Source organism: Engraulis encrasicolus, chromosome 18 (assembly GCF_034702125.1).
Source record: "Engraulis encrasicolus isolate BLACKSEA-1 chromosome 18, IST_EnEncr_1.0, whole genome shotgun sequence".
NCBI classification, from domain to species: Eukaryota; Metazoa; Chordata; class Actinopteri; order Clupeiformes; family Engraulidae; genus Engraulis; species Engraulis encrasicolus.
The window spans coordinates 44,967,965-44,994,728 of NC_085874.1; the positions used below are offsets into that span (position 1 = coordinate 44,967,965).

At 40.3% G+C, this 26,764-nt stretch overlaps 1 protein-coding gene and 1 long non-coding RNA gene across 2 annotated transcripts in view; one reads left to right on the forward strand and one right to left on the reverse strand.

Annotated features, from left to right (window-relative positions):
- The first annotated feature begins 229 nt into the window (after window positions 1-229).
- On the forward strand, window positions 230-3,831 carry LOC134468655 (uncharacterized). Its single transcript, XR_010038872.1, has 4 exons — window positions 230-306; window positions 1,045-1,110; window positions 1,254-1,320; window positions 2,633-3,831. It is a non-coding gene; the product is annotated as an uncharacterized LOC134468655 (long non-coding RNA).
- Window positions 3,832-8,762: 4,931 nt separating this feature from the next.
- Window positions 8,763-26,764, reverse strand: part of LOC134468657 (C-C motif chemokine 4 homolog) — a 31,108-nt gene continuing 13,106 nt past the window's right edge. The window contains exons 2-3 of the mRNA XM_063222553.1: window positions 10,167-10,275; window positions 8,763-9,772 (exon numbers count right to left, since the gene is read on the reverse strand). Of these exons, the coding sequence (XP_063078623.1) occupies window positions 9,661-9,772; window positions 10,167-10,275 (221 nt within the window). The 3' untranslated portion in view covers window positions 8,763-9,660. The remainder of the gene's footprint in view (window positions 9,773-10,166; window positions 10,276-26,764) is intronic.

Here is a 26,764-nt window from a genome sequence, read left to right on the forward strand (position 1 = left end):
CTTTCTTTCTGCACTGCCTGCACTGTTCAAAGTCTGTAAGGTAAGACATTCAATGCTGATTGTCTTTAAGGTGTGTGTGTGTGTGTGTGTGTGTGTGTGTGTGTGTGTGTGTGTGTGTGTGTGTGTGTGTGTGTGTGTGTGGTGTGTGTGTGTGTGTGTGTGTGTGTGTGTGTGTGTGTGGCTTTCCCTAATGTTTATGATTTTTCAATCCTTTGGGCTCTTTATGTCTTTTCAGATCAGTGCTGAATTCAAAATAATCACCACAGTTCCCCTGCAATCCAAGCAACTGTTGCTGAATTGGCTGATGTAAGTTTCTGTCTTTTTCGCCTGTCTACTTGATGGTTCCTGAGCAGAAAGCCTTTAACTATTGAGTTACACCCCTGCATGTTAAAACCCCATAGAGAGGATCATGATCTGCCTTAGTAGTCATGGTACCAGTACATTCATATGCATGTTTCTTTTGGTGGCAGTCAGCTTCCCAATGTTGATGCCATTCATAGAATCCCAAAACAAATCAGTACCACCACCATTTTTGACCGTAAACATGGGACTGTTTTCTTTATACTTCTCCCTTGGCTACTATCACACATGCTTGAAACAATCTGAAGCAAATGTGTTCATCATGGTTTCATCAGAGACAAACAGACTTCAGATATGGATTGCTGGAACCATGTCCTCTGGTCTGATGACACCAACATGAACACATTTTTTCGGATGGTGTCAAGCATGTGTGGTGTTAACCAAGTGAGTAGTACAAAGTAAACTGTCCCATGCTCATGGTCAAGTTGTGGTAGTGGGACAGACATGGTTTTAGGCTGGATGCATGGAGTCAATATTGGAAATCTGAATTTCACCAACATGTACCATGACAATTGAAGCAGATCATGATACAGTCTGCGATTTTAAAGGTGCAGAGTGATTTTTTTTTTTTTAAGTAGTTTATTTCCAGAACTCATGCTGCACAGGTTACAAATGTTCTTTCTTTCTTTCTTTCTTTCTTTCTTTCTTTCTTTCTTTCTTTCTTTCTTTCTTTCTTTCATTAAGTTGTACAAGATGCACCATTTCTGAGGACTTCTGGCACAGTGGCCTGCACTGTTCAAAGTTCGCAAGGTAAGACATTCAATTCGGATTGTCTTTAATGTTTTTATTTGTGAATTACAGCGTTTTATCTCCTTTCTTGAATGTGTGTGTGGCTTTCTCCTAATGTTAATGATTTGATCGTTAAATCCTTTGGGCTCTTTATGTCTTTTCAGATCAGTGCTGAATTGAAAAGAATCACCAGTCCCACTGCAATGGCCAGCACTGTTCGAAGTCCACAAGGTAAAGCATTCACTTTGGCCACAACCCTACCCAGTGCACCTTAACAACTTGACTCCTGCTTTAAATTAGCTGTTATCTGAATGGTGGTGACTAAATATTCCAGTGGTATAAGGAGCTGCTTCTCAAATTTTTATATTTAAGTTTTGTCGTACTCTGACCAGTGAATATTAGATTATTGCTTAGTACTAGAATTGGAGTTATCTGAGACAAGATGATCTGATCTGAGAAGTGTTGATGACTACCTCCCTGGTGTTCCCACTCTCAGTGTGGAGTGTGACACTATTTGTATGCATTGTGCTATGCTCAACATGACATTGAGAGGCTTCAGTTGAAAGTGAGCAAGCTATCTCACGGTTTCCTTATTTCAATACACTTGCTACACAATTCATATGCAGCTAAACAAAAAGAAATATTAATATCTTCTATGTAGAAACAAAATGAGCACTACAATGAAGGGTATAATATCTGAGAGCACTTTGTTGACACATGTTTTTCACTCTGATGGGGGGGGGGGATCAGAGTCGACAGAGTGCACATGCTGTGTTACGCTTTTCATTATATTGCCCGTTGTATGTCTGCCTAGAATATTGCATGTTTTATTTTTAATCATAAGTCATCAATGAAACTTATTCAGCCCCTTGACAGACAAGCCCTGCATGCCATATTACTGCACGCATGCACAAAGAGCAATGCAGTAGACTTTTTCTTCAAAGTCTTCTCGCAAGGAACAGTATATACCGTACCTGTATATGCATAATGAAACTTGTTGTTCTCTTAATTGAGACGAGCTGACCCTTACATCTCTGTGCTCTGAAACATCTTAAACAGAGGATTGGCATCACTGGTTGTCTACTACTAGCTCCTTGTAGGTCCCAGCCAAGGAGACACAGTAGACCTGGGGTGTTGTTCCATATGAGAGTGAGCTTTTTCATTGGCCTGGGCCCACTGGTATTCCTGTGACACACCAAGTTTCATGTCAAAGTCTTATCATGCTATGCAATGATCTTGCAGGCCACATAAAATTACTTCATGGGTCACAATTGGCCCTGGGTTTGAGTTTGACATCTCTGCAGAATGAAGGCAACTACACAGCTTTGGCTCTGGTATTTGACGACTTCAGGCCAATTCACACCAGTGTTAAATCATCATCCAGGTCCCACATCAGAATTAGAACTGAGGAAATCTTGGCAGTGGAACAGAGGACATGCTTTGGACTTTGCAATAACCTACTGCCCAGCTTAATGTTGATTTATTTGTTAATTCAAATGGCTTGGTTAATTTGTGTTTATTTACTTTTGTCTGTGTTGAATAGGTCATGGATGAAGTTGCCGTAGACGAAGCAATTGAAGACATCACAATTGGAATCTGCTCTGACAGAAGATTGGGCATCCCACCCTTTGGACATTGTCAGTTTTAGTGTATGTCTGTCACACACGTGACACCCAATCGGAAAGGACTCTTTTTTTTTTTTCAGCAACTAAAAAACAGCAGTTATTTTTGTTTCTTTAAGTGAAATGTACCTTTTTTCTAGAGATCTATTTGCTTGTATGCACTTCCAGCTCCTTACTGGTTTAAGAATAGCACTTGAGTGTGCATATGTTTTGTACGTACTGTGTTGATTTTGACCCAAACTAAAGACAAACAAAATACCAAAACTAGACTTAAATAAGACTGGGTAATGACACAAATGTGGTCACCAAAGAGGACAACCAAATGAATGGTGGACTGCCAGATGCACGCGCACATGCATACATTATACGTGCACATGCATACAGTATACGCGCATGAACGCACACACGCACACCTACAAGTGTGGACTAATGCACTTAGTCAATGAGCTAAAATAACTGTATGTAGAGTCAATTTTATTTGTGCCCAATGTGTTCACATGAATGCTAATCCAGCCAGAGAGCACTTTTTCACAGCAACCAAACAAATTATTTTCTTAAAGGTGCACTGTGTAGGATGGTGACCAGAGTAGGCAACTATGCTGCACATTGAAACGGTGCTGCCTATTACCAACTGTGTCCTTTTCATGAATATTTACTTAGTAATAAACGAAAATGTATAAATGTATTACGAAAATGTTTACTAAAAATCTGTATTTCTAGAAATTCAAAATGACAGTCAGTGGAGAAGATTCCTCTCTTTCCCCCTTTCATGTATGGAAAGAGCAATGTCCCCAGTCATAACGACAACTTAAAGTTTGGTGGTGGTAAATATTCATGAAAAATGCAACATTTTTGCATGGGCAGCATGAAATCTCAAAATAAACTACTGAAAGTAATACACAGTGCACCTTTAAAGCGAATTGGACTTTCTTTCTGTTCACAGACCCTGCTCGTTGATTGGTCTAAGAGTAGCAGTTATTTGTGACTGTGCTTATGTTTTGTATATCTGTGTGCATTTTACATGCGTACAGTGAAAGTCAATACATTTAATCACAGAATTCTGACTCTTTTTGTTGTTTTTGTTTGCACGGGCCTATACATCAAATTGTGATCTGCAATGCATTTGTATAGCCTAGACCTAATATGTTTACCATATGTTTTTTTTTTATTTATTTATGGGGGGGGGGGGTGGATTGAGACTAAAGAATCATGTTACTGAAATGTAGCTGTATGCATGATTTTTAATCACCTTTTAATAAACATGAAAAAAATACTTTAAAACTATGTCAAAGTTTTGTGTTTTTCCAACATATTTTCTGGTTAATGGAATACCAATTAATTGTTTAGGATTAAAGTGATTTCATCACCTCTGATTTAGGTGAAAAAAACATTTTGTGACTATTTTAAAAAATCACATAGTTCCAACACATTTTTATGATGCTGGAACATGAATAAGTTGTGTTAAGTTGAGGTGATCCAATCACCTCTGTTTAAGGTGATAAAATCACTTAAACCTTACACAATAAAAATAGGGGAAGAAATCATGTTGACCTTACACAATTGGATTGTGTGGGACCGATGTACACATTAAAATCATGTAAATCCAACGAATATTTTCTTTCAGTGTAGGGCCTTGGGGTTTGTTGTAACAGATGTCTTTGGTGTGCGATGCTGGTGCTGAGCGTACCAGAGTGACATATATATTAGAGCTCGGCGCTCTGAAGGACGGCCTTCTTCCTGTCCATCAAGGAAACAATGACATCAAGGGTAAGCAGCGGAGCAGTCGAGGGCTATGGAGGAAGTGGGGCTGGGGGCGAAGTCAGCCGAGTCGATGTGTGTACTGCATGCATACGGTACGTGTGCGGTCTGTTTCCTGCACCTCGTCAGGAAAGCGTGTGCACTTTTTGTGCATGAACGCGTTGCTATATGTATTTTGTGTCAATTTTGTGCGCAGTAGAGTACATTGCAATGTTGCGTTTGCATGGTGCAATATTGAAAGAACCGCGAGAGGCAATCTTCCGAACTTCCATGTTGAGATTGCAGTAGAGTGAAACAATTATGGAAAATGTTAAAGAGTGTGTTGGCTATCTACCCCTACATGATACCTCCAGTATCGTGCGCAGCGCTCTGATAGCTCTTTATTATAGTAGTAGGCTTATAGATAGATAGATAGATAGATAGATAGATAGATAGATAGATAGATAGATAGATAGATAGATAGATAGATAGACTTTTATTGTCCCCAAGGAGAAATTTGTTCTTTCTACCATAGTAGTCTTGTCACAGCCTACATCAGGCATACGTATAAGGCATCCATAACAGACATCAAGACATTAAACACCATTAAACATTGACATACATTGACAAGCGTCCTCACCTTCTCCATCCTGGTCTGGTATAGCAGCGCCACCAGCCAGGATAAGCCACAACTGGAGAGGGTGGTACGCAGGGCCTCTAAAATCATCAGTCACAGTCTTCCCACCTTAGCAGGGGCGGATTAAGAAATGTCTTGCCCCCCCCCCACCCCCCTAAAAAAATGCACCTTAACCTTGCTAATCAGACATGCTAAGAGAACTACACAGTGCTCACAGCTAGCAGGTAATTGGAGACTACGATACACAACGGTCCCCAACATGCTATAGAGTTGGGATACTATAGAACTGTATACGTACATATGGTGCATTCCAGTCCCAAGTCATCCTAGTAGGAGATCGCACTTATCCTACCTAGATATTTCAGCTGCCGTACCTGACAGTTGAAGTGGAAGTTCTACATCCATGGCAACCGCCACGGTTCAGCTGACTTTAGCGAGGTGTTTTGATACGAGCCAAAAAAGCCATAATAGTTATTACTCTGTCATATGTTACATTTATGTTGACACAATATCATGTAATAAAGCAAAGTTTGTGCTGAGTAAAAATTGCTGTGTTTGGAACAGCTGCACAAAAGAGAAATGGAGTTTCACTATTTCTTGACATTTTAAATAACGGCTCCATGGGCGCCGCCATTATTATCCGACTTCGATTTGTTGAGGTGGGAGTAGTGCGAGTCATCCCGACCTCGCTAGTTGGAGCTCCCACTTCGACTGACGTTCAGAGCGTTTTTCGTAGTAGGAGGTTGGATAAGTGCGATCTCCTACAAGGATGATTTGGGACTGGAATGAACCAATAGTGTGTGCACTGAGGCACAGCATCACATTTTTGGCAGGGGTTGCTGTTGGTGGGTAGACAATTTGTGTAGGGGGGTGTGGGGGCCCTCCTCCAGAAAATGTTGTGTATTTTAGATGCAATTTCCTGCATTCTAATCCGTTTTAGGGCAAGGAATGGCGAATCCCATCTGACTCACTCCCTCAGATTTGAGATGTTGAGATGAGAAAAATTAATGTCACATGGCCACGCATGTGATGCTATGCTGAGAGACTACTATCCACAGTCATGACTGAAAGCCCAAAAGCACAATTTCAAATGCCGAATTCAACAAACAATAGGGAGGCCAACACACAAGTAATTTTTGTAGCAACCACAATCAAAGGTGGCAACTCATGAACTCAAATAATTGGAAAGATAATTATTGCAAAGGTGCTTTTAAAGGCTGGTTTGGTTCGTGGCCATGGGGACAAGTTGGCCTGGTCTCTTGGGGCCCTGGCCCTTTGGCCCCCCTGGGCCCCCCACCCTCGAACCTGACTTGGCCTAGGGACTATACCAGTTCATTGTACACTATATTGGCTGGCACATGAAGCACCTTGGAAAGATTATTATTGCGAAGGCTGTTTTGAAGGCCGGTTTGGGTCGTGGCTGAGGGGCTATGTTGGCCTGGCCCCTTGGGGCCTCTGGCCTTTTGCGGGTCGAGGCCATGGGGACAAGTTGGCCTGGTCCCTTGGGGCCTCTGGCCCCCTGGGCCTGGGCCCGGTAGGCCCGTTCATTAATCCACCTCTGCACCTTAGCCTCACTTTACAACACCAGAATAGCCAGGAAAGCCAAGAACATCATCTCTGACCCCACGCACACCCAGCACACCATCTATTCACACTCCTACCATCAGGGAAAAGATACAGCAGCACCCGATGCAATACCACACGTTTTAGGGACAGCACCTACCCACAAGCCATCCGCCACTTGAGCTTGAACATGTACTAGCACTTTACAGCCACTCCACTGCATGGCCTTCTACTTCTTGCCTACTTTGTTTGCACTATGTACTGCATTATGTCTTATTGCACTTTTCAATGTTTATTTGTATGAGTAATTCCCTGTTTATGTATGGCCCCTCTTGTTTTCTTGTCTTTTGTCTTATGTGTACTTGTGTTAAATTTGTGAGCAAACCAAAAGGCATTCCTAGCAATTGTTTATATAGGGTTGATTTGTCTATAATAAACTTGAACTTGAACTTGAACTTGAACTGAACTTGATGATACATGTATACAAGCACAACATTGATGACAGTCACACACTAGATACATACCCACTCAGACACTGACAAACAGCACAAAATGCCCAAACATAAAACTTTAACATTTTTTACATTTTATCTATGGATTTCCCCCATGTTAATTTAGTCGATTTTAAAATTCATTTTCATTCCTGAGCGGGGTAAGAATCAGCACCAAAAAAAAGACACTTTGGATCATTCATTTTGATGTGAGTGATCCAAGCATATATGGAAAGCGTATATTACAGCCAAATATTTGGACCACAAGAGAATGTCTGTCATGGAATTTTAATATTTTATTTGTGCTAATTATACTGTATAAATGTGTATATTCTGGATAAAATTTTTTTTGCTTTCGAAGTCTTTTATAGTTTCATCACTGCACATCAGTCATTTGAAAAAGATGAATGTTGTATGTGTTGGCCAAAGTAGGGGTTTTCAAAATGGGGCCGAGGACCCCTGGGGGGCTGCGAGGGGATGCCAGGGGATGCGCGGCAGGCTGGCAGGAAAAATATAGCAAAATAAAATTCATAATTCAATAAAGTGAACAACTTAAGTTGCCAAAATAAACCAAAAATAGATTGGTTAAACAATGTTTACATGTATTATGCTTTTTGTATTTGAATGGGTTTAGGATTTAAAAAAAAAATATATATATATATATATTTGTAGGGGCTTTTATGCCTTTATTTGATGGGACAGTCTTAGATGGTGACAGGAAGCAAGTGGGACAGAGAGACGGGGTGGGTTCGGGAAATGACCCAGACCGGACTCGAACCGGGGTCCCCGTGGGCATCCCATCCCCAATGTGGGGGGCTTAGCGCGGTGCGCCACAGCTCCCCCAGGAATCCACAAACTTAATCAAGTTGTGAAACCAGTTGCACAGAAAAAATAGTGTGACACAGGCCATGGCAGGGGGGGCTTGTCATGGTAAAGTGTGGGAACCCTGGGCTAAATAAACACCAATATTGGCAGTAATTGGATGAAAGCAACCCTCAAAAGTCCATTTTCAAATGTTGTATGGTGCAAATTACCATAAAATGCATGGAAATGTTTCTGAATATTTATCAAAACTTGATTGGTTAATGTACCCTCTCATGTCATTTACCATCCATCATGTGTCATATTTGGCATTATATGTCTCTAAAAATTGTTACAAGTAATTCAAGAAAACTACACACAAGCTAATTTCCACTGAACCCAGGGCTAAGAGCAGTCGGGTGTGCACAGGTGCGTACCCTGATATGTCATCTTGACAAAGAGGAAACTGGGGTTGGTTTACTACCACACTAAGATTATGCCTAACCAGTATAGCGGTATCAAGTTATGTCATCAGTACAAACATTCTCTAAAGTTGGGAAAGAGATGCTTAAAGATGCATAGAGGCTGTACAACTGACATGCCTTTTGCATATGTCACCTGGTGTGTTATGATTGTACTGCATTTTCAGTTGGTTGGACAATTTGATATGTATTATTTTTTTTGAAATATTTTTACATTCATTTTTCTTTTATTTATTTTTTATTTTTGCTCATGTTGTCCACCAAGCACATATCATATGGTGTGGAAAAGTCAATGACGACTCATTGATGCACAATACTGAAACATGGTACAATGTCATGTAGCAAAATAGACGTGTTATTTATTAGGATGATATACCAGTATTAGACATTCAAGTCATGTTAATCTCCTCATGTTTGGTTCATGAAGAAATCCACAAGAGACATTACAAAAATACAGTTGTGCAAAAAAGCCATTGACGGTGACGAGCACATCGTCTGCATGCATATTGCATAGCTTAATTCACTGTAACTCTTTTGAGCTGTACAATACCAAAACATATCAGAGAAGAACATTTAGCTGATGGCGTGTTGATGGATTTAATTGAGATGGAAGATATATATTCAAATCTTGAAGGTGCACTGTGGATGGTGGCCACAGTAGGAATTGCAACTATGCTGCTCATTGAAACCGTGCTGTCTACTGACAAATGAATTTTTCATGAATGTTAACAAAATAATACAGTAATATTTACTAGTATGACTAAAGTACAGTAAGTTTTGTAGCTCCAAATGTCTATTTTTTTTTTAAATTCAAAATGGCATCCCCCTTTTCATGTAGGCCTATATAAAGTGCAATTTTCCCAGTCAATGAATACTTATTCATGAAAAGGTTAACATTTGTGAAAAGGCAGTATGAATTCAGGAAATAAATAACCACAAATATTACAAAGGGCACCTTTAAACAGTCCACGCACTTAAAATCTGTTTTTTTTTAAATATATACTGTATGTATATTTTATTCCATGACAGAATTATATTTCGAACGAATCGTAATTCTCTCATAGAGGACCTCAATAATTGAAACATAATTCTGCCATGGAATAAAACACAGAAAAAAAGGATTTCAGGTGTGCTGACGCCTCTCTTTAGAACATGTTGATGGACACGTGCCAAACTGTTTATACGTATGCGTATAGTTCGTGACGTGTTCATGGATTTAACCCAGGCTGATCTCAGGGTCAACAGGTGGTGGTCTGATGTCCAAACGGATTGTCGATTTTCTCCATAATTGCCTTGACGTGCTTGGTATTCGGGTTAGCACAAAGCACTTTGTTACAGACAGTACTGAGGCTGTGGATAAAAACAAGAAAAACAATGAGATAAATAACCTTAATCAAACTGTATAAAAAGTAGGCCTACTAACACTGAAGTAGTTTAAAAAAGCACTGTTTTCAAAATCTTTTCAAGTGGTTGATCAACTTGAAGCAGCAAAGCTACATTTTCTACGTTTGGATCAGGAAATGACCTCGGACTGGATCAAACCTTTCCGTCCACCCTGACATAACTCTATGGTGCCTTGGCCGTTTGAGCCACAGTCCAGGCCAAATGTATTAATTTCAAGTAATAACAGTACCAAGTAAAATGACCAGAGTTTAGTGAAACTTCTCTCTAGTAGTCGATGAGAGACAGTCATGCATTAAGTAAAATGTGTTGTTATGAAAATAATACATAAACAAAAACTTACATCACCCCCTTTTTGGGGCAGTTGGCATGGGTCATAGTATAGCCCTTTATCCTCTTTGCAGGAATCGGCCTGTTGTAATATTGAAAACAGCATTTCTGCGGGGTGGCAGCTAAAAGAGAATATTGGGTTTGTTAGAATTGTTTAAGGAGAAAACAGAGAAGGTAGAAATACTACATAACATTTATAACCACCATTAGTCTGATTTCAACCGTGTGGGAACTAGTACATTATTATCAAAACTACATATGGAACACAATTATTTGTTTTCAATTTCACACAAAATAATACCAATATGCAGGGCCAGTCCTTGTCGATTTGCTGCCCTAGGCGAGAATTCAATTCAGCGCCCCCTACGCGCAAAAAAATTGCAATTTGCAATTGTTTGTTGCAATTTAAATTCTTAAACAGTGCAGGGGGGCGGCAAATGAGGAATTGTTTATTTATATCAATGTTGATTTACTTTCATTGTGTTCATTGTAATGATGTATTATATTTTTAAGAATAGATTAGATTAGATTAGATTTGTTAGATTTTTTTTTATCCCTGATCCTCTGGTGCGGCGCCTTACTTGAGTGGCGCCCTTAGCATTTGCCTATACTGTCTATGCCAAGGGCCAGCAATGCCAATATGCTTGCTCTACAAATACACACTCTAAAACATTGCAGCCAGTTAAAAGTAGAAAACTTAAATCGCCTTGCTTCCTTAAGTTTCCAAGTTAAGTTGAGTTAAGTTGAGGTAAGTTGCCTCAAGTTGAGTTGACTTACAAATGTAAGGTGGAAACTTGTATTTTTGTTTTTAATTGACTTGGAATGTTTACAATGTATACATGGCACATATAAAATATTCTAGAATAACTGGGAAAATACAAACATGACATGAACATAAAATTATGAACACATAATAAATATGACAAAGAAGAAACACAAAAATGAAATAGAAAGCCATGGGGAAAAAAAAAAAACTTACTATGGCTGTCACCCTGAGAGCAGAGAGCCAAGACCAGGACAGCAACAGCCACAGCACAGCAGAGCTTCATCTTCAACTCTTCAGATGTAATAGAGGTGAGTAGGGCCTTGGGGTTTGTTGTAACAGTTGTCTTTGGTGTGCGATGCTGGAGCTGAGTGTCCTAGCGTGACATATATATTAGAGCTCGGCAACCTGAAGGACGGCCTTCTTCCTGTCCATGGAAACAAGGGTGAGCGGGGAGGGGGGAGGGGCCATAGAGGAAGTGGAGCTGGGGGGGGAAGTGGGACTGAGAGGGAAAGTCAGCCGAGTCGATGTGTGTATTGCCTGCATGCATCTGTGGTCTAGTTTCCTGTACCTTGTCGACCCACCCCACTGAATTGTTTATGATTAAAAGAAGGAAACACTGTCCCAAAGCCTTTGGTGTATAGTAACTACATAGTAAGAACTGGAGTGACCTTGGCAAAGACACCGTTGTGCTAACTGACCAAAACGTGAAACTATTTTTTTTTAGTAAGTCCTTGGACCTACTTGCTGCAGGATATGCGTGTGTGCACTTTTCATGCATGAACACGTTGCAATATGTATTTTGTGTCAATTTTGTACGCAGTAGAGTACATTGCAATATTGCGTTTGTACGGTGCAATATTGAAAGAACCGCGAGAGGCAATCTTCCGAACTTCCATGTTGAGGTAGAGTGAAACAATTAGCTGCTATGCTAGCTGTGTGCTATTATTCTGATGATACACAGCTATTGAGCCTAACCAAACCACCGACATTCATGCCTTAACCAACTGCATGTCTGACATCACTGAATGGCTGAGCATTGACTTCCAAAAAATAAAGAAAATAAAACTGAAGTTCTACTCATTGGCCCAAAAGAGAAAAATGCTTAGCTCTATACTCAAGCCTACTGTAGATTACTGTCTTCCATCTTAGGAATGTTACCAACTTCGCGCCGAAAAAACTTGTTCCTGCTTTTGTCACCAGTAGACTAGATTACTGTAATGCTCTCTTCTCTGGGCTGAATTTTAAGAAAGACCAGAAGGAGAGAGAGAGAGCATTTGATCACTCCTGTTCTGGCAGACCTACATTGGCTGCCTGTCTCCTGCAGAATTGACTTTAAGATTCTGCTAACGGTGTTCAAAGCATTAAATTGACTTGCTCCCAGTTCAATCTCTCACATACTCTATTTTAATGCCCCTGTCCAAACTCTCAGATCCACTGATGGCAAGCTGCTAAGGACCCCACCTCGAAAAACATTGGTGACCCACAGGGCCGTAACCAGACATTTTCAAACCGATGTCAAATGCTGCGTGCTGTACAGCATACTGTACATTTAGAGTGATTCAAACACTTAAGTTAAACTCAGAATTTGTTTTCATTTATCACTGCCATGAGGATAAATGTCGATGGTGTATAAAGACTGAATTTATCATTGTTGATCATATATTGATTTTCATCATAGATACATTTTACATTACTGAAAACAAATACCGAGGACATGACCTCTGTGTCCTCAATGGTAGTTACGGCAATGGTGACGCAGCTTTCGAATGTTACGTGCCCAAGAGATGGAATGCCCTCCCCATTGATAGAAGTGTGCAATCTCCATTGACTCCTTCAGGAAGCACCTGAAGACTCACCTTTTCACCCTTGCCTAGTCTTTGCTGCCCGGGCGACGGGCGTCACAGCGACCTTAATCTGTTCATAAGTAACTAGCCCTGAAAGGTGGTCCCCTAGGTGGCTGCTGGACTCTGCCTGAGGTATCTTCCTGACTATATGGGTTGTGCATGTGTCATCTGATGTGTTATGATTGTAATGCATTTTGAGTTGGTTGGACAATTTGATATGTATTTTTTTGTCCAATATTTTTACATTAATTTTTCTTTTATTTATTTTTATTTTTGCTCATGTTGTCCACCAAGCACATCACTGATTCTTGAGAAAGTGGCTAAAACAGGTTGTAATGTTGACAGAAAAAAACAAAGTGAATTACAAAATGATATGGTATATCCTCGTAGACTAAGGTCTTGGCTTTTCAGAAATGCACAAGGCCAATCTCCCCATTATGTATTTTTTTCAGAAATCAGGCTTTTCTCCGATCATACCTTGTTTTTTGTCAACACCGTCAGACACAATTAAAAGTTATTAAAATTGTATTGATTTGGTTGCATATGTATCTGGAGTTTTTAAGTGATTATGTGTATTTTTTGGTTCACACATATGCCTTTAAATGTTGAAAATTCACTTTTGTTCTATTTTAATACTGTTTCATGTGTTCTAATTTTAAAATATGTACCGTCATACGATGCTTACTTAACGCCTAAATACAACAAACAATTTTTTGTAATTTCACAAATATTCGTGTAGGCTTAAATTGGCTATTACTTTGATATTTCAACAACTCCTAAGGAAAATGTTGTAAGCACATTCCTTTAAAATGTCCAAAACTCCTTCTTACGGTGGTGACTTAAGAACTGACGGTGGTGACAGTAATCTGAGAGTGGTGAAAGTGGCCTAATTAGTACCTGCATTTAGCAAAATAAATACCCTCTCAAGTCAATGGCATCTTGCATAAACACTTTATTTTTGTGTGTGCACAGTATGAGCATGTGTTTTTACTTCATTAGTTAGAATATCTAGGAAGTAAGCCACTGGTTGTTGAAAATGTGGTAAAAACAGCTTTTAAGTTGTTCAAATCCAAAATATAGAGGTGTATAATCATAGATGTAGGTCTTGGCTGTGCAGGGAATGCATTGGCCAAGCTCCCCATGTTTAACATTTTTCATAAAATGGGCTCTTTCTTGTTTTGTCAACAGCGGCAGACAGAATTAGAAGTAAAAACACATGTTTACTGTATTAAAGTGAATTACTTTAACAATTCAACATAACTGTAGATACTTATTGTATGCATATTCTTAAAACATGTCAAAAACACGTAAAACATGTGTTTTTTGGTGAACTCCATCAGATGTCACCACCGTCAGGTTTTCTGACAAAAAAAACCTCCAAATGCACCTCAGTGGTGACTAGAGTATCATTTTGGATCACAATTATTACTAACATGCCTAGTAATGTTTCATTAACCAGCACAATTTAGTAAAATATGGAACAACATGATGAGCAGAACAAAATCTGACGGTGGTGACATCTGACGGTGTGAGACAAAAAAACACTCTTTTAAATATTATGCATTGTTTGTTCACATTAGCCATTTCATTTTCGCTCTGTTTCTTGGGTGCTTCATACCTTTTCTGAAAAAAATTATATGTATTAACATTAATGTAATACAATACTATTAAAACCCCCGACGGTGTTGACAGTTTATGGTTGGGACAGTACCAGTGTCCAAACAAATTAACAAATTGAGGACAAAATAATAAACTTACAGGAGCTTCAGTGATGGTGAAGTAGGCAGTAGAGCTAAAGGTTTGAAAAGGGGTCCTCAGTAATGAAAATTACCTTGTGCATACCTGATTTTATTGTCTTTTAGAAAAAATCTGATGGTGGTGACCAATATGCTGGACACATTTTGAGCAATCAGTAAATAATAGTAAATATTGTTTTACATCCACTATGTGCACATCTGTAGAACCACTTTAATATGGTCTTCCACATCATGGTGATATTGTTCAATTCTGTTAGTGATTTTTGTATTTTAAGTCAATTGAAATGATGATGCCAGTCCTTGGGACAGGCGTTTTTACAGGGTGTGGACAGGTTTATAGCCATGAAAAGTAATACAATTACACTTAAATATTTCAAACAACTGTGTATTCGTGTGACAGACCCCTTGGCCATTACCTGGGTTCATTTTGTTTGTGAAAATTTAGTTGATTTTCAACAGAATTAATATTTTACTGCAGGGACATGTTTTTGCCAAACTTTCAAGAATCAGTGACATATCATATGGTGTGGAAAAGTCAATGACGACTCAACCACTCAAAAGTGATGCACAATACTGAAACATGGTACAATGTCATGTAGCAAAATAGACGTGTTATTTATTAGGATGATATACCGGTATTAGACATTCAAGTCATGTCAATCTCCTCATGTTTGGTTCATGAAGAAATCCACAAGAGACATTACAAAAATACAGTTGTGCAAAAAAGCCATTGAATATGACGAGCACATCGTCTGCATGCATATTGCATAGCTTAATTCACTGTAACTCTTTTGAGCTGTACAATACCAATACATCTCAGAGAAGAACATTTAGCTGATGGCGTGTTGATGGATTTATTTGAGATGGAAGATATATATTCAAATCTTGAAGGTGCACTGTGGATGGTGGCCACAGTAGGAATTGCAACTATGCTGCTCATTGAAACTGTGCTGTCTACTGACAGATTTGATCTTTCCATGAATGTTAACAAAATAATACACTAATATTTACTAGTATGACCAAAGTACAATAAGTTTTGTAGCTACAAATGTCTTTTTTTGGAAATTCAAAATGGCAGACAATGGAGACATTTTCATGTCTAAAAAGTGCAATTTCCCCAGTCATAATGAATACTTTCATGAAAAACGTTTTTGAGATGTACACATTGCTTATGCATATAGTTGGTGACGTGTTCATGGATTTAACCCAGGCTGATCTCAGGGTGAACCGGTGGTGGTCTGAGTTCCAAACTGATTGTCGATTTTGTCCATAATTGCCTGGACTTGCTTGGTATTCGGGTTGGCACAAAGTTCTTTGTTGGCGACAGTAATGAGGCTGTGGATAAGAAAGACAATGAGATTAATAACCTTAATCAAACCGTATGAAAAGTAATTCCGTAGTCTATACTGAAGCAGTTAAAAAACAGCCTACTGTTTTTTCAAGTGTTGATCAAATTGTGGCAGGGTGAAATGGTACATTTTCTATATTTGGATGAGGAAATGACCTTGGACCGGATCATACTCAGGCCCCCTTGGCCATTTGAGCCACAGTTAAGGCCAAATTTACTCTTTCAAGTAATAACAGTACCAAGTAAAAGGACCAGAGTTTAGTGAAACTTCTCTCTAGTAGTCTATGAGAGACAGTCACGCAACTATTTCTTGAACCAGCCATAGATACAGTGCCTCCAGTTAGTATTGGCACCCTTGAAGATTAAGCACATTATGGGACATATCTCCAGACAACAAATTATAAGGTCAGCCATGATTTTTCTATAGATAGCTTGTGGTTGATACTAAATGTAAAAATGATGAACAGCAATGAATAATAAACTACGAGAGGGAAAAAATTGAAGAAGGTAAAGCTCCTGGAATCACTGGTATTGGCACCCTTTACTGGATACCATTGTGGAAACCTAATTTGACTCAAATATGGTAGATAACAAATGGGAATCACCTTTGACAAATTGCTTTTACCAATAGGACATGAATTAGGCAAGGATTTTTTATATTTGTGTTTGAAATAGCCACCTGTTACATCTTGTGCGTCTTTAACAAATGTGAAGACAGAGGGGCTGCCTGAGGACACCACAAATACAATTATTTGCAAAAAACAAGACCTCCAAATAATAAAAGGTAATCTCGAAAGACCCTAGAATGCTATTTCCAACACTGTGTTGTGTTATTCAGAAATCTGCCAAACAGGGAGCTGTAAAAAACATCCTTGGATATGGGGTTGAGGGAAGAAATTATGGTAGAAGTCTGTAGAAGACAAACACAGGGTCTAACACCTACAGTGTTTCCCACAGAATTTTTGGAAACTATGGGGGCAGCGGGATTTTGTTTTTTGGGGGGGGGTTCACACGGCGTAAAAAAAAAAGAAATAGGAGCACAGATAAGAATTTAGGAGCACTGTGAAATTGTTAACGCACAGACAAAAATGGTCTAAGAGAGTAGGCTATACCTTTTCCCCAACACACATAGGCGTACACATTCTACATGAGGGGTGCTGGTCACAGGGCCAGTTTTTCAAAATTCCTCCCATAAAAGGGTAAAAGGGCTGAACAACATATTACACATTTATGTCTATACACATTCGTTACACATTAATTTCTATATTCAGCCCGATGTCTCCTCTGCTGTGTCAATGAAGGCCTGTTGCCTAACTCATTATCATACAACTGTAAAACAAAGCCTGGGGAGTGTCAGTAAACTCATCCCAACTGTCCCTTCTCTCAAGGTTTTTTATTGCTCCCAAACCCAAGTTAATTACAACAACTTGACTAGGCTTTTGATCTCTCTGTCTTTCAAGCACTCATGGTTTTCGCTATAGAATGTTTTTACTCCAGGAGGAAATCGTTTTTCAAATCGTTTTTAGAAAAAGGAAATCGTTTAAAAAAAAAAAAAGTAAAAAAAATATATATATATATATATTTTTATTATTTTCTTTACATTTTCGAAACTATGTCGGCCAAATTTAAACGATGGCGGTGCGCCATAGTTTCCTTAATGTATGGGAAACACTGACCTACAAACCTGAAGGTCAACTTTGAACTGTGTTGGGAAGTTTTTTTCAATAAGCATCACACTACTAACCTGACTCTCGCGCAGATGGATTGTCATCCATCTGGAATTTTGGTGGTAACCTTGCTGTTCTAGCTCGAACATGATTGGAGAAATTAGATAACAGTGACGTACTACTTCAACCAATCACATCGAAACGGGCCGTGACGTAGTTGTCTGCGACGCGCGATAGAAGCCACAACAGAACAGTTAGCATGTTGACAGTGGGTGCATCCCAATATGTGACCTTGCCTCCTCCACTTGCCTCCTCCACTTGCTTCTCGTCATGATGACAACACTGACAACAGCATTATATTTCAATATCTTGCAAAAGCTCAATTATAGAGCCTTTTTCTCATTTGCAATTGCGATGGTGAATGAAAAACAGTCCCTCAAAAGTTGTTGTGGCAAGGCTGACAGCTGGGAAACATTTTCTCCACGGAGGAGGGGCCAGGAGGCGGGACGAGGAGAGAAGCACAAGTGGAGGAGGCAAGGTCACATATTGGGATGCACCCCCAGTCCAGCTAGCATGTGTATAGTGGATCATTGGTGGCGTTTGAACGGCAAGCCGCCTGTGGTATGCCACCTGTGTCCGACATCGGACCACTGACGGTTACAAAACACACAAGGCATCGGTGGATTTTGGTTGGCAATCCGACATAGTGCACGAGTACTCTGCAGGGTCCAAACAGCGGCATGCTACCTGACAATCCACCTACGTGAGAGCCAGGTTACATGCTACCAGCCCCTAGCACCAAAGAGGACCGGCTACTCATTTGGTGCCAGCATCGTTTGCATCAGATAAATCACAACAAAGATATGGTAAGTTAGATGTCTTGAAATGGCTATATTTTCTTTTAGTGAACACATCACGGGCATGGGTTTGTCCGTTTCTGACGGGGTGATAAATATTGCAGACAAAATGGACGTCTGCTTGCCTGCACAACCAATGTGACATATATTGATGAATAAAACTTAATCAAGTATGTGTATTTCGCTGAAAATGATTGACCAGCGATAAAATGTTATTCAGACAAAATTGCCAGCCATATGAAAACAATGCAGCCTCAACAGCATGCAGTTGCTACTAGCATTATTGGTTGTGTTCTGGTCACCGTTAGGCATGCCAATTTACCTATGATAATACAGTAAATCGTTTACAGTCCCATACGTTTTGTATATCCTACCATGAGAGAAATATACACCAGGATTGCATTAACTACTCCCGGTGTGCACGATTAACTTCGGGTCTGATTAACTTGGATGGCATAAAGAGCTGTTCACGTCAGACGAGACAGGATGGGGCGTCTTAAGTTCTATTATACACTTTGGAAACTGCATTACGGTTCGACGAGAGGACCATGCCGTCGCACTTTTGCCGTTGTTATTGTGCGCGATTGTATTCTCAAACACTTCAGCTGTGGTCAATTCAAATAGTCGATTCGTGAGTGTGCTAAGCACTTCGATAAGTTGTAGGTGACCATCCCTAGTTGATCGGACGACCCAAAGTTAATCGTGCTCAACGTCATAAGCTGGGACACACACACACACAGACGCTGTGCCATTGTTAATTGATCAATGGTGATGTCTTTTCTCTCTCTCGCTCTCTCCATTATTAGGTGACCCAAGACCCACGGTTATATAAGGTATGTCTGATTTATTACATCCATTGCTAGGTCAAAGGCAAAGAGTACATTACTGAAGCAAGCAAAGCCGTATTGTTAAGGGGTGTAAAACCCATTTGTGTAAACAATTAGTTTTTTTCATCAGGGTGGGGATGTGAAATGACTGAGAACCTATTATCAAGGTAAATAGGACCCTTGCTGACCTCACCTGTACCTGTGGCCTCGGAAGGTATCCAATGTTACAGGTTTGAATTCTTAGTAAGAGTAACTGAAAAGTATATGTGCTGTCCTGCACCACTATCCACCTAAACCTACATTAATTTCTCAAGAGACTGTACTCCTCATAACATTACAGTTGACAGACGCTTTTGATCAAAGTGATGTACAAGGGCAGTAATGCAACATGTGGGTGGAAAATACTCTGTACACAGAGTAAGTAGCATACCCTGTTGTTAATGAACTTTAAGTCACCTAGAAATATTTTAAAATGTGTTGCAATCAATTCCCGTGTTGTTTTTGTTCAAAACCTTGTATGTAGCCACAATTGTCACACATAACCTTCTGAAATGTTTGTCTAATATACTTCTATACTTCCTTTGTCTGTGTCTGACGCCAGGAGGTGTATGAAGAAACGACAGCATAGAGGACCCAGCACATCCCCTCACAGATTCCATGCCTTTCAAAATATTAGAACAAGATTTCAAGGCATTTTCCTTAAAGAACTTGCAACATTTCAGGAGTGCGTCACCATTTGGGTTTTCATTTTGTACAATACATCACCTAATACCAAGAACGCTACATTTTGTAAGCTATGTTTCTTGCATTGCCAGTAACCAATATTTAAAAGAAAAAAATGTGTATATATAAATTGATATCTTATGTCATTATTTACACTTTCATTACTGTACATTGAAAAAAATTAGACAGTGTTTTCTTTTCACAATAAAATTGTATTTACATATGTTCCAATTACTTGTGTACACCATTATTTACACCATTTGTTCAATATTCGGTTCGATATTGTGACAAGATTCCACTTCTTTGTTCCTAATGGATGATGGTTAGATTCTGAACTAATGCTGTGTTACATGTTCCATTATGTCTATGAATCTGTCATTAGGGAGAGTCAGTCACAAAAAGCCTCGCTCACAACCAGTAGCATGAAGTACCTTAAAACCATAGGTTGTTTTGTAACTGATGTCAAATGTAAGGACTGTTGTTGACTGCTGCCTCATTAGGCTTTGTCCCAAACCCAGAGCAGACAGTCTCGTTAATGAAAGTGGCACATCTGGTATTTAAGTACACATGTTCTGTACAGCTGTCAGCAGACCATGATAACATTTCCAACTCTTCAGTAATGTCTAGATCTTGGTGGAGTAGTGTAGTGTAGATTCTATACACATGTGGTTGTACAGGCGCATTTTGAAACAGGCTCAACACAGAAGACCAAATAAATGGAATTGTGGTAGGTGCAACACGTATGACCTGGCTGGCTCCAAACTTGTGGTGCGCATGCTCTGTGCCAGCCATTACTGAACTCACTGTCTTGTCTACCTAGAGTGTTCATTTGATGGTTTACAACAGTACAAGTGAGGGAAGAGCCTAATTCAATTTCCACTGTACATGTGTAGCAGCTGGATGACCCGGTCTGTGATGACAATCCCAGCAGACGCTGCCAACTCCATGACTTGCCTACCTGAAAACAACACACAATGTTAAAATAGAATCGGCAAACAAGGCAACTGTAATTCTAAATACTCTATAGGCCTAGTATCTGCATTTTAATTCATACCTATTTAAGGCTAAGACCTGAACAGCAGTAGGCTACTATTACTTAGTTTTAAATTTACTGCTGACCGAAAGGGAGACTTGGGGTTGCCAGTAGCTGGTGAGTGACAGGCCTCACCCTGTTTTTATTCCAGTACCCTCTTGTGTAAATTCTGTTTCCACACGAAGTAGGTCTCTTAACCATGCAAAATCTGTGATTACTTTAGTCTTTACCATCGAAACAGGTTAACAACTAGGGCAGAAAGTGAAAAGGGGAAGCCCACAGACCTATACCAATATGTATAGGTCTGTGGGGAAGCCATCCTGGTGAGTTTGAAGTCAGAATGTCGTCGTGAAATAAACATTCCATCTCTCACATGCTGACGTTTTGGGACATGCTGCATTGGCAGCGATCACGGGGATAGTACATTTAATTTAACACGAACTTAGCATAAACAAATTGGTCTGAATGCGACATCTTGGCATACTATTATGATCAACAGCACTCAGTCACCATAGCATGCGAGGTCTGGAAATGAGGCTTGTACAATATTGAATTACCGGCACTATGGGGGCATTCACAGTTGTAGCCTACCATGTTTCACACACATCAAAAACACGTTAGAAACAACCAAGAGGTTTTCACTCACCATTTATATGTGGCATGGACCTCTCGACTAAAATCCCCACTTAAAGTTGGTCTTGTAAACAGTTGAAGACTGAACATCGCTGCGCTCTGCTCATTCTCCTTCAGTGGATCATTGGAAGAAGAGCGAGAACGTTCTTGCCACCAACTAATTCCTTGTTTTCTGTTCCTCTCTCAAAGAATGAATGTTTGGTAGTTTTGATAACACTTGAAATCGCGGAGTTCATACAGTATGCAGGCCGCCGTTGTTGTGCTAGCCACACTGACTGAGGGGTGTGCTAGCAGCACTACAGTGATGTCGCGCAAGATGCTACGTCATACCCGTCAACGCCTCACTCCACGATGATTGACATTGACATTATCCAATGGTCGGGGCACGTTTATTTTCTACTCGAGGACTTCAGGCTCGACAAGGCTGAACCAGACCCCTGTGCGAGCTCACGAAGTGTAACGAAGATGAACGAAGCACTAGGGGTCTCGCGAGAGCCAGGCTATCACACTACACAAAGTATTGGTTTTTGGTTGGAGGCAAAGGCAGACCACATTGTTTCATGAAAGTCATAAAAGGGAACATCTGAAGTCTGTATTAGAGAATACAGGGAAAGTACAGCCCTTGTATGAATGCTTTAAGGTCAGATGAAGCAATACAGCTTTTCAATGATGCACACAAACAGCATGTTTGCATATTCTGCAAGAAAGTCTTTAAGGAAAAGGACACCCTACCAAAAATCAATCATGGTGTCAGATCTATAATATTATGTCACACCATTGATGCATTAGGTATTGGAGGCTTTGACCATATCACAGGTATCATGACAGGCATCACAGGTATCATAATGTACAGGAAAATGTGTAACCATGTGCAAGAACACTTGGTTTGAGGTGAAGATCATGTTCACTCATGACAAAAACCCAAAGCACACATCCAAATGCACACATCAAAATGCCACAAGAGAAGTGCAAGAAGCTCATAGAGCAATACCAAAACATTTGGAGGCTGCTTTTGTTGTCTAATAGTGTGAGACCAATCCGTTAAGGAGGGGTGCCAATATTCGTGGACATGCCCTTTTTTGTTTTTGCTTGAAATTACAAAATGCATTTGGAAAAAAAATATTTGCTATAGACCCCTTGCACCTCCCTTGACAACCGTCGTCAGGACGAACTCAGAGGACAATCGCGCTCCGAACTCAGTGCGCAGCCCGTTGGAATAGCCAGATTACTGCAGATCAGTGGTCGGCAATTTCGTTTGTAGGCTATAAGGACTAATTCCTCAGAATTAAAATAATAAGATTCTATTAAAAAAAACAGTATCTGAACTTGACAGTACCGATATTCCTCTGTAGACTTCCGTTGTGCTTCAAACTTTCTCGCCAAAGGACCACTGAACTGAATTGACGCGCTCGAGCTGTAGGCACTGCAAATCCATCTCGCTTGCTTTGTTAGACCCGTGTATACATTTCAATGCTGTCTTATTTTTTTGTGAAATGTCAAGATAATGTTACAAATGTGTTCATATTAATATCCTAGCCATAAAAATAAGGATTACGATTAGAAATAGCCTCTGCAGACTGCAGATTTTGCAGTGGTGGCGCCAACTGAAAAATGAGATCATGCTGGGAAAAATAGGCTATAGCCTATCCACGCGTAAAATAAACAATGCGCAACGTTTACGCCTTAATATTTGAATCTATACAAGGTCAGATTAAGAGTAGTCTACAGTGTGGAGTCAATGGCCAGTCTGTTGTGCATAGGCTAAAAGTGTCAGATTTTAGATGGGCTTTTTGTGTGAATACTCCCCTTGGTACAAAAGTATCTCGGTAATCTCGGTTAAAACCATGGAGGTCCTGTTTTCGATCGTTTGCATTTCTTCCAACACACCACCGTGGTTTAGCCTACATGCTTTCTGTGAGACATTTGCCAAGTTGGAATGGCGCAGCGAAAAGTTGCCTACAAAAAACAGCAGGCGCTGACAGCGCCTAGCCTATATCAATGGTCCCATTGCCACTGAAGACACACAAAGGCTGATAAACTTGATGACTTTGTGATCAAACCATCTCACTTGCCGCACAACTTTGATTAATCTTACATTTAGTAGGTGGAATTTAATGAATTTGACCAGCATTGATGACCACCTTGTTGCTGTTGGAACAGGGGGCACCCCCTTTCCCCTGGCTTATTGAACATCCCCGCTGGCCGTTATAATTGCTATTGCGCATGCATAGCCTATATTTTGCCATTACGATATTATCATTGCTTCTTTGGTTAGCAGCCCAATTGATAATGTCACCATTCACGTTTTATTCATCAGATGTTCATGGACACACCATGAGTGGACAATGATGATTTGTTTGATGGGTAAATGTAGATGGTGTCTGCGCCTTTGTATTACTTCAGAGTTTTCGCTCGGTGCGTAATTCCAAACAAAAAATGCTATGTGAAGATAAAGGAGTCGCACAGGAGCTTGATGCTATTCAGTGAAACTGTATTAAAAACTGAAAATAAATGTGAGAAGCCAAAACAAAAAGTGGGATGTAAAGGTGTTGGGTCTAGCCCGTCAGTGTTCCCATGTTTGACGGATAGGCTGAACAGTCGGAGAACAACTCCCTGTGACCTGCGCTGACATGCATTGCGTGTTGTTTTTAGTAAAATAAAGTGTCCTAGTAAGGATTTTTTGTTTGCATAAAATTGTTTTGTGTGCTGATGGTCACGCAAATAGGCTATATGCATATGACTCCCGTGTGTTTTCCAACAGCAAATCACCACACATTATGCACAGTCGCTTTGGGCAATCCTCACGCTGTCTATTCTATTAGCCTACCATTGGCTCCTAGCTCCACGCTGACTACTCTACTCCGACTACACCCTGTCTAAATAATCGTAAGGCATAGGCCTAAACGTTGGTTGCACATTGTTTATTTTACGCGTAGGCTATATCTTTTTTCCCCCTGCCTGCATCCGCATGATCTCATTCCCCAGTTGGCGCCACCATTGCAAAATAGGCTAGTGGTCCGTGAGTGGATTAGACTATGTCTAAACATCATCCACATTTATAGTAGCCATCCGTAGCCTATTTGAGACATTCTCGTGACATTTCACAAAAAAAGACAGACACGTGTAGGCTACATTTCACGCCTCGCCTAACAAAGCTATGGATCGCCGCATTGATGGACTTGTCGCACACAACCGCCAAATTGAATCGATCGGGCTGGAGGCAAAATTGTTGGAAATTCATCTGTATTTGAGACGTGTGGCCAGTCACATGCGTATCCCTGCAGAGCGCAGTTAAAAAGGAATGCCTGCAATAACCCAAACATGAATCTAATCTGTCTTTGGCGCCCCAGCAAATCAGCGACCTGACCTAGGTCAGGACTCATCTATCTCTCCCTGGAGGACAAGCAGTGTCAGGAGACTCTGCCTCCCTACCCATCACAATGGACACCTGGTGTTGTTTTGGACTTGCTGTGGACCAGGCCAAGGCCGTCTCTCAGGCGGATAAGATCTGGTGCACAGTGGGGATAGGACTACCCAGTGCCACCCCCCCCCTCCCTCAACTTCAACGCGTCCTCTGTCTTATCTGCAACCTCTCTCCCTTCCCCATCTCCAACCCCCCCACCCCCACCCCCCGGTTCATACGAATGTTTGTCTCTACTGCTTTTTTGCTAAAATATGAGGTTTTTTTTTCATCTATGCCTTGATGTTGTAACTCTATAATATGAAGACATGGACATATTTTTACCCTCATCCTTTCCCAATGTGTATTAAACTTGAGCCTAGGTGGTGGAGGTGTGTTAGTGGCGGCGCTCGTATGAGCAGCGGCCCTGGGGTACATGTACAGTGTATTCTAAAACGCAATTTCGTTGTCAAATTTATTTGTCAATGACAATAAAAAGCTCTTGATTCTTGAAAGCAAGCGACATGAATTTGCAGTGCCTGTAGCTCGAGCGCGTCATTTCATTTGGTGAGAAAGTTTGAAACGCACCGTTATAACGGAAGCTTACAGAAGAATACCGGTCTATATTTGTAACATTATCTTGACATTTCACCAAAAAATAAGACAGCATTGAAATGTATACACGGGTCTAACAAAGCAAGCGAGATGGATTTGCGGTGCCTACAGCTCGAGCGCGTCAATTCAGTTCAGTGGTCCTTTGGCGAGAAAGTTTGAAGCACAATGGAAGTCTACAAAGGAATATCGGTACTGTCAAGTTCAGATACTATTTTTTTCTAGAATCTGATTATTTTAATTCTGAGGACGGGAATTGGTCCGTATACAAACGAAATTGCCGACCACTGATCTGCAGTAATCTGGCTATTCCAACGGGCTGCGCACTGAGTTCGGAGCGCGATTGTCCTCTGAGTTCGTCCTGACGACGGTTGTCAAGGGAGGTGCAAGGGAGGTGCAAGGGGTCTATTCTAAATATCTTTGGACATTCTATTAAAAGATCCTGTTGGTAAAAGTCCATTCATTTCTGGATATATTGCACATTTTGTAAATAAAATTAAGGGGTGCCAATACTAACTGGCAGCGCTGTAAATAATATTTGGTGTTGGTTTAAGTAAAAGGTGTTGTTATTAAAAAAATACGTAAACAACAACTTACATCACCGCCTTTTTGGGGCAGAAGGGAGAGGTGACTTTATATGCCTTTATCTTGCGTGCAGGAATGGCCAAGCTGTAATATCTAATACAGCATCTCTTCGGTGCGGCAGCAGCTAAAAGAGAATATTGGGTTTGTTAGAATTGTTTGGGGAGAAAACAGAGAAGGTAAAAATACTACAAAGGATTTTGACCACCATTAGTCTGATTTCAACCATGTGGGATCTATGTACATTATTATCAAAACTACACATGGTACACAATCAATTGTTTTCAATTTCATGCAAAATAATACCACTATTCTTGCTCTACATCTCTGACTACGTACCTGCTGACGTCACTTCCGCTTCCGGATCAAGCTATTCCCGTCGAGGAGCTACTCGGACGAAATTAAGTTTCTTCTCGTTTTTCTCCTAAAATCTTTGTCTGAACTTACAACTACAAACAACTGATTCGATGTAGTGTTACTTTTGCGTTACCTTGTTATCACTCTTACAACAACATAAACACATAGGCTAACCTCCCCACCATCCAAATAGATTTTTTCCACC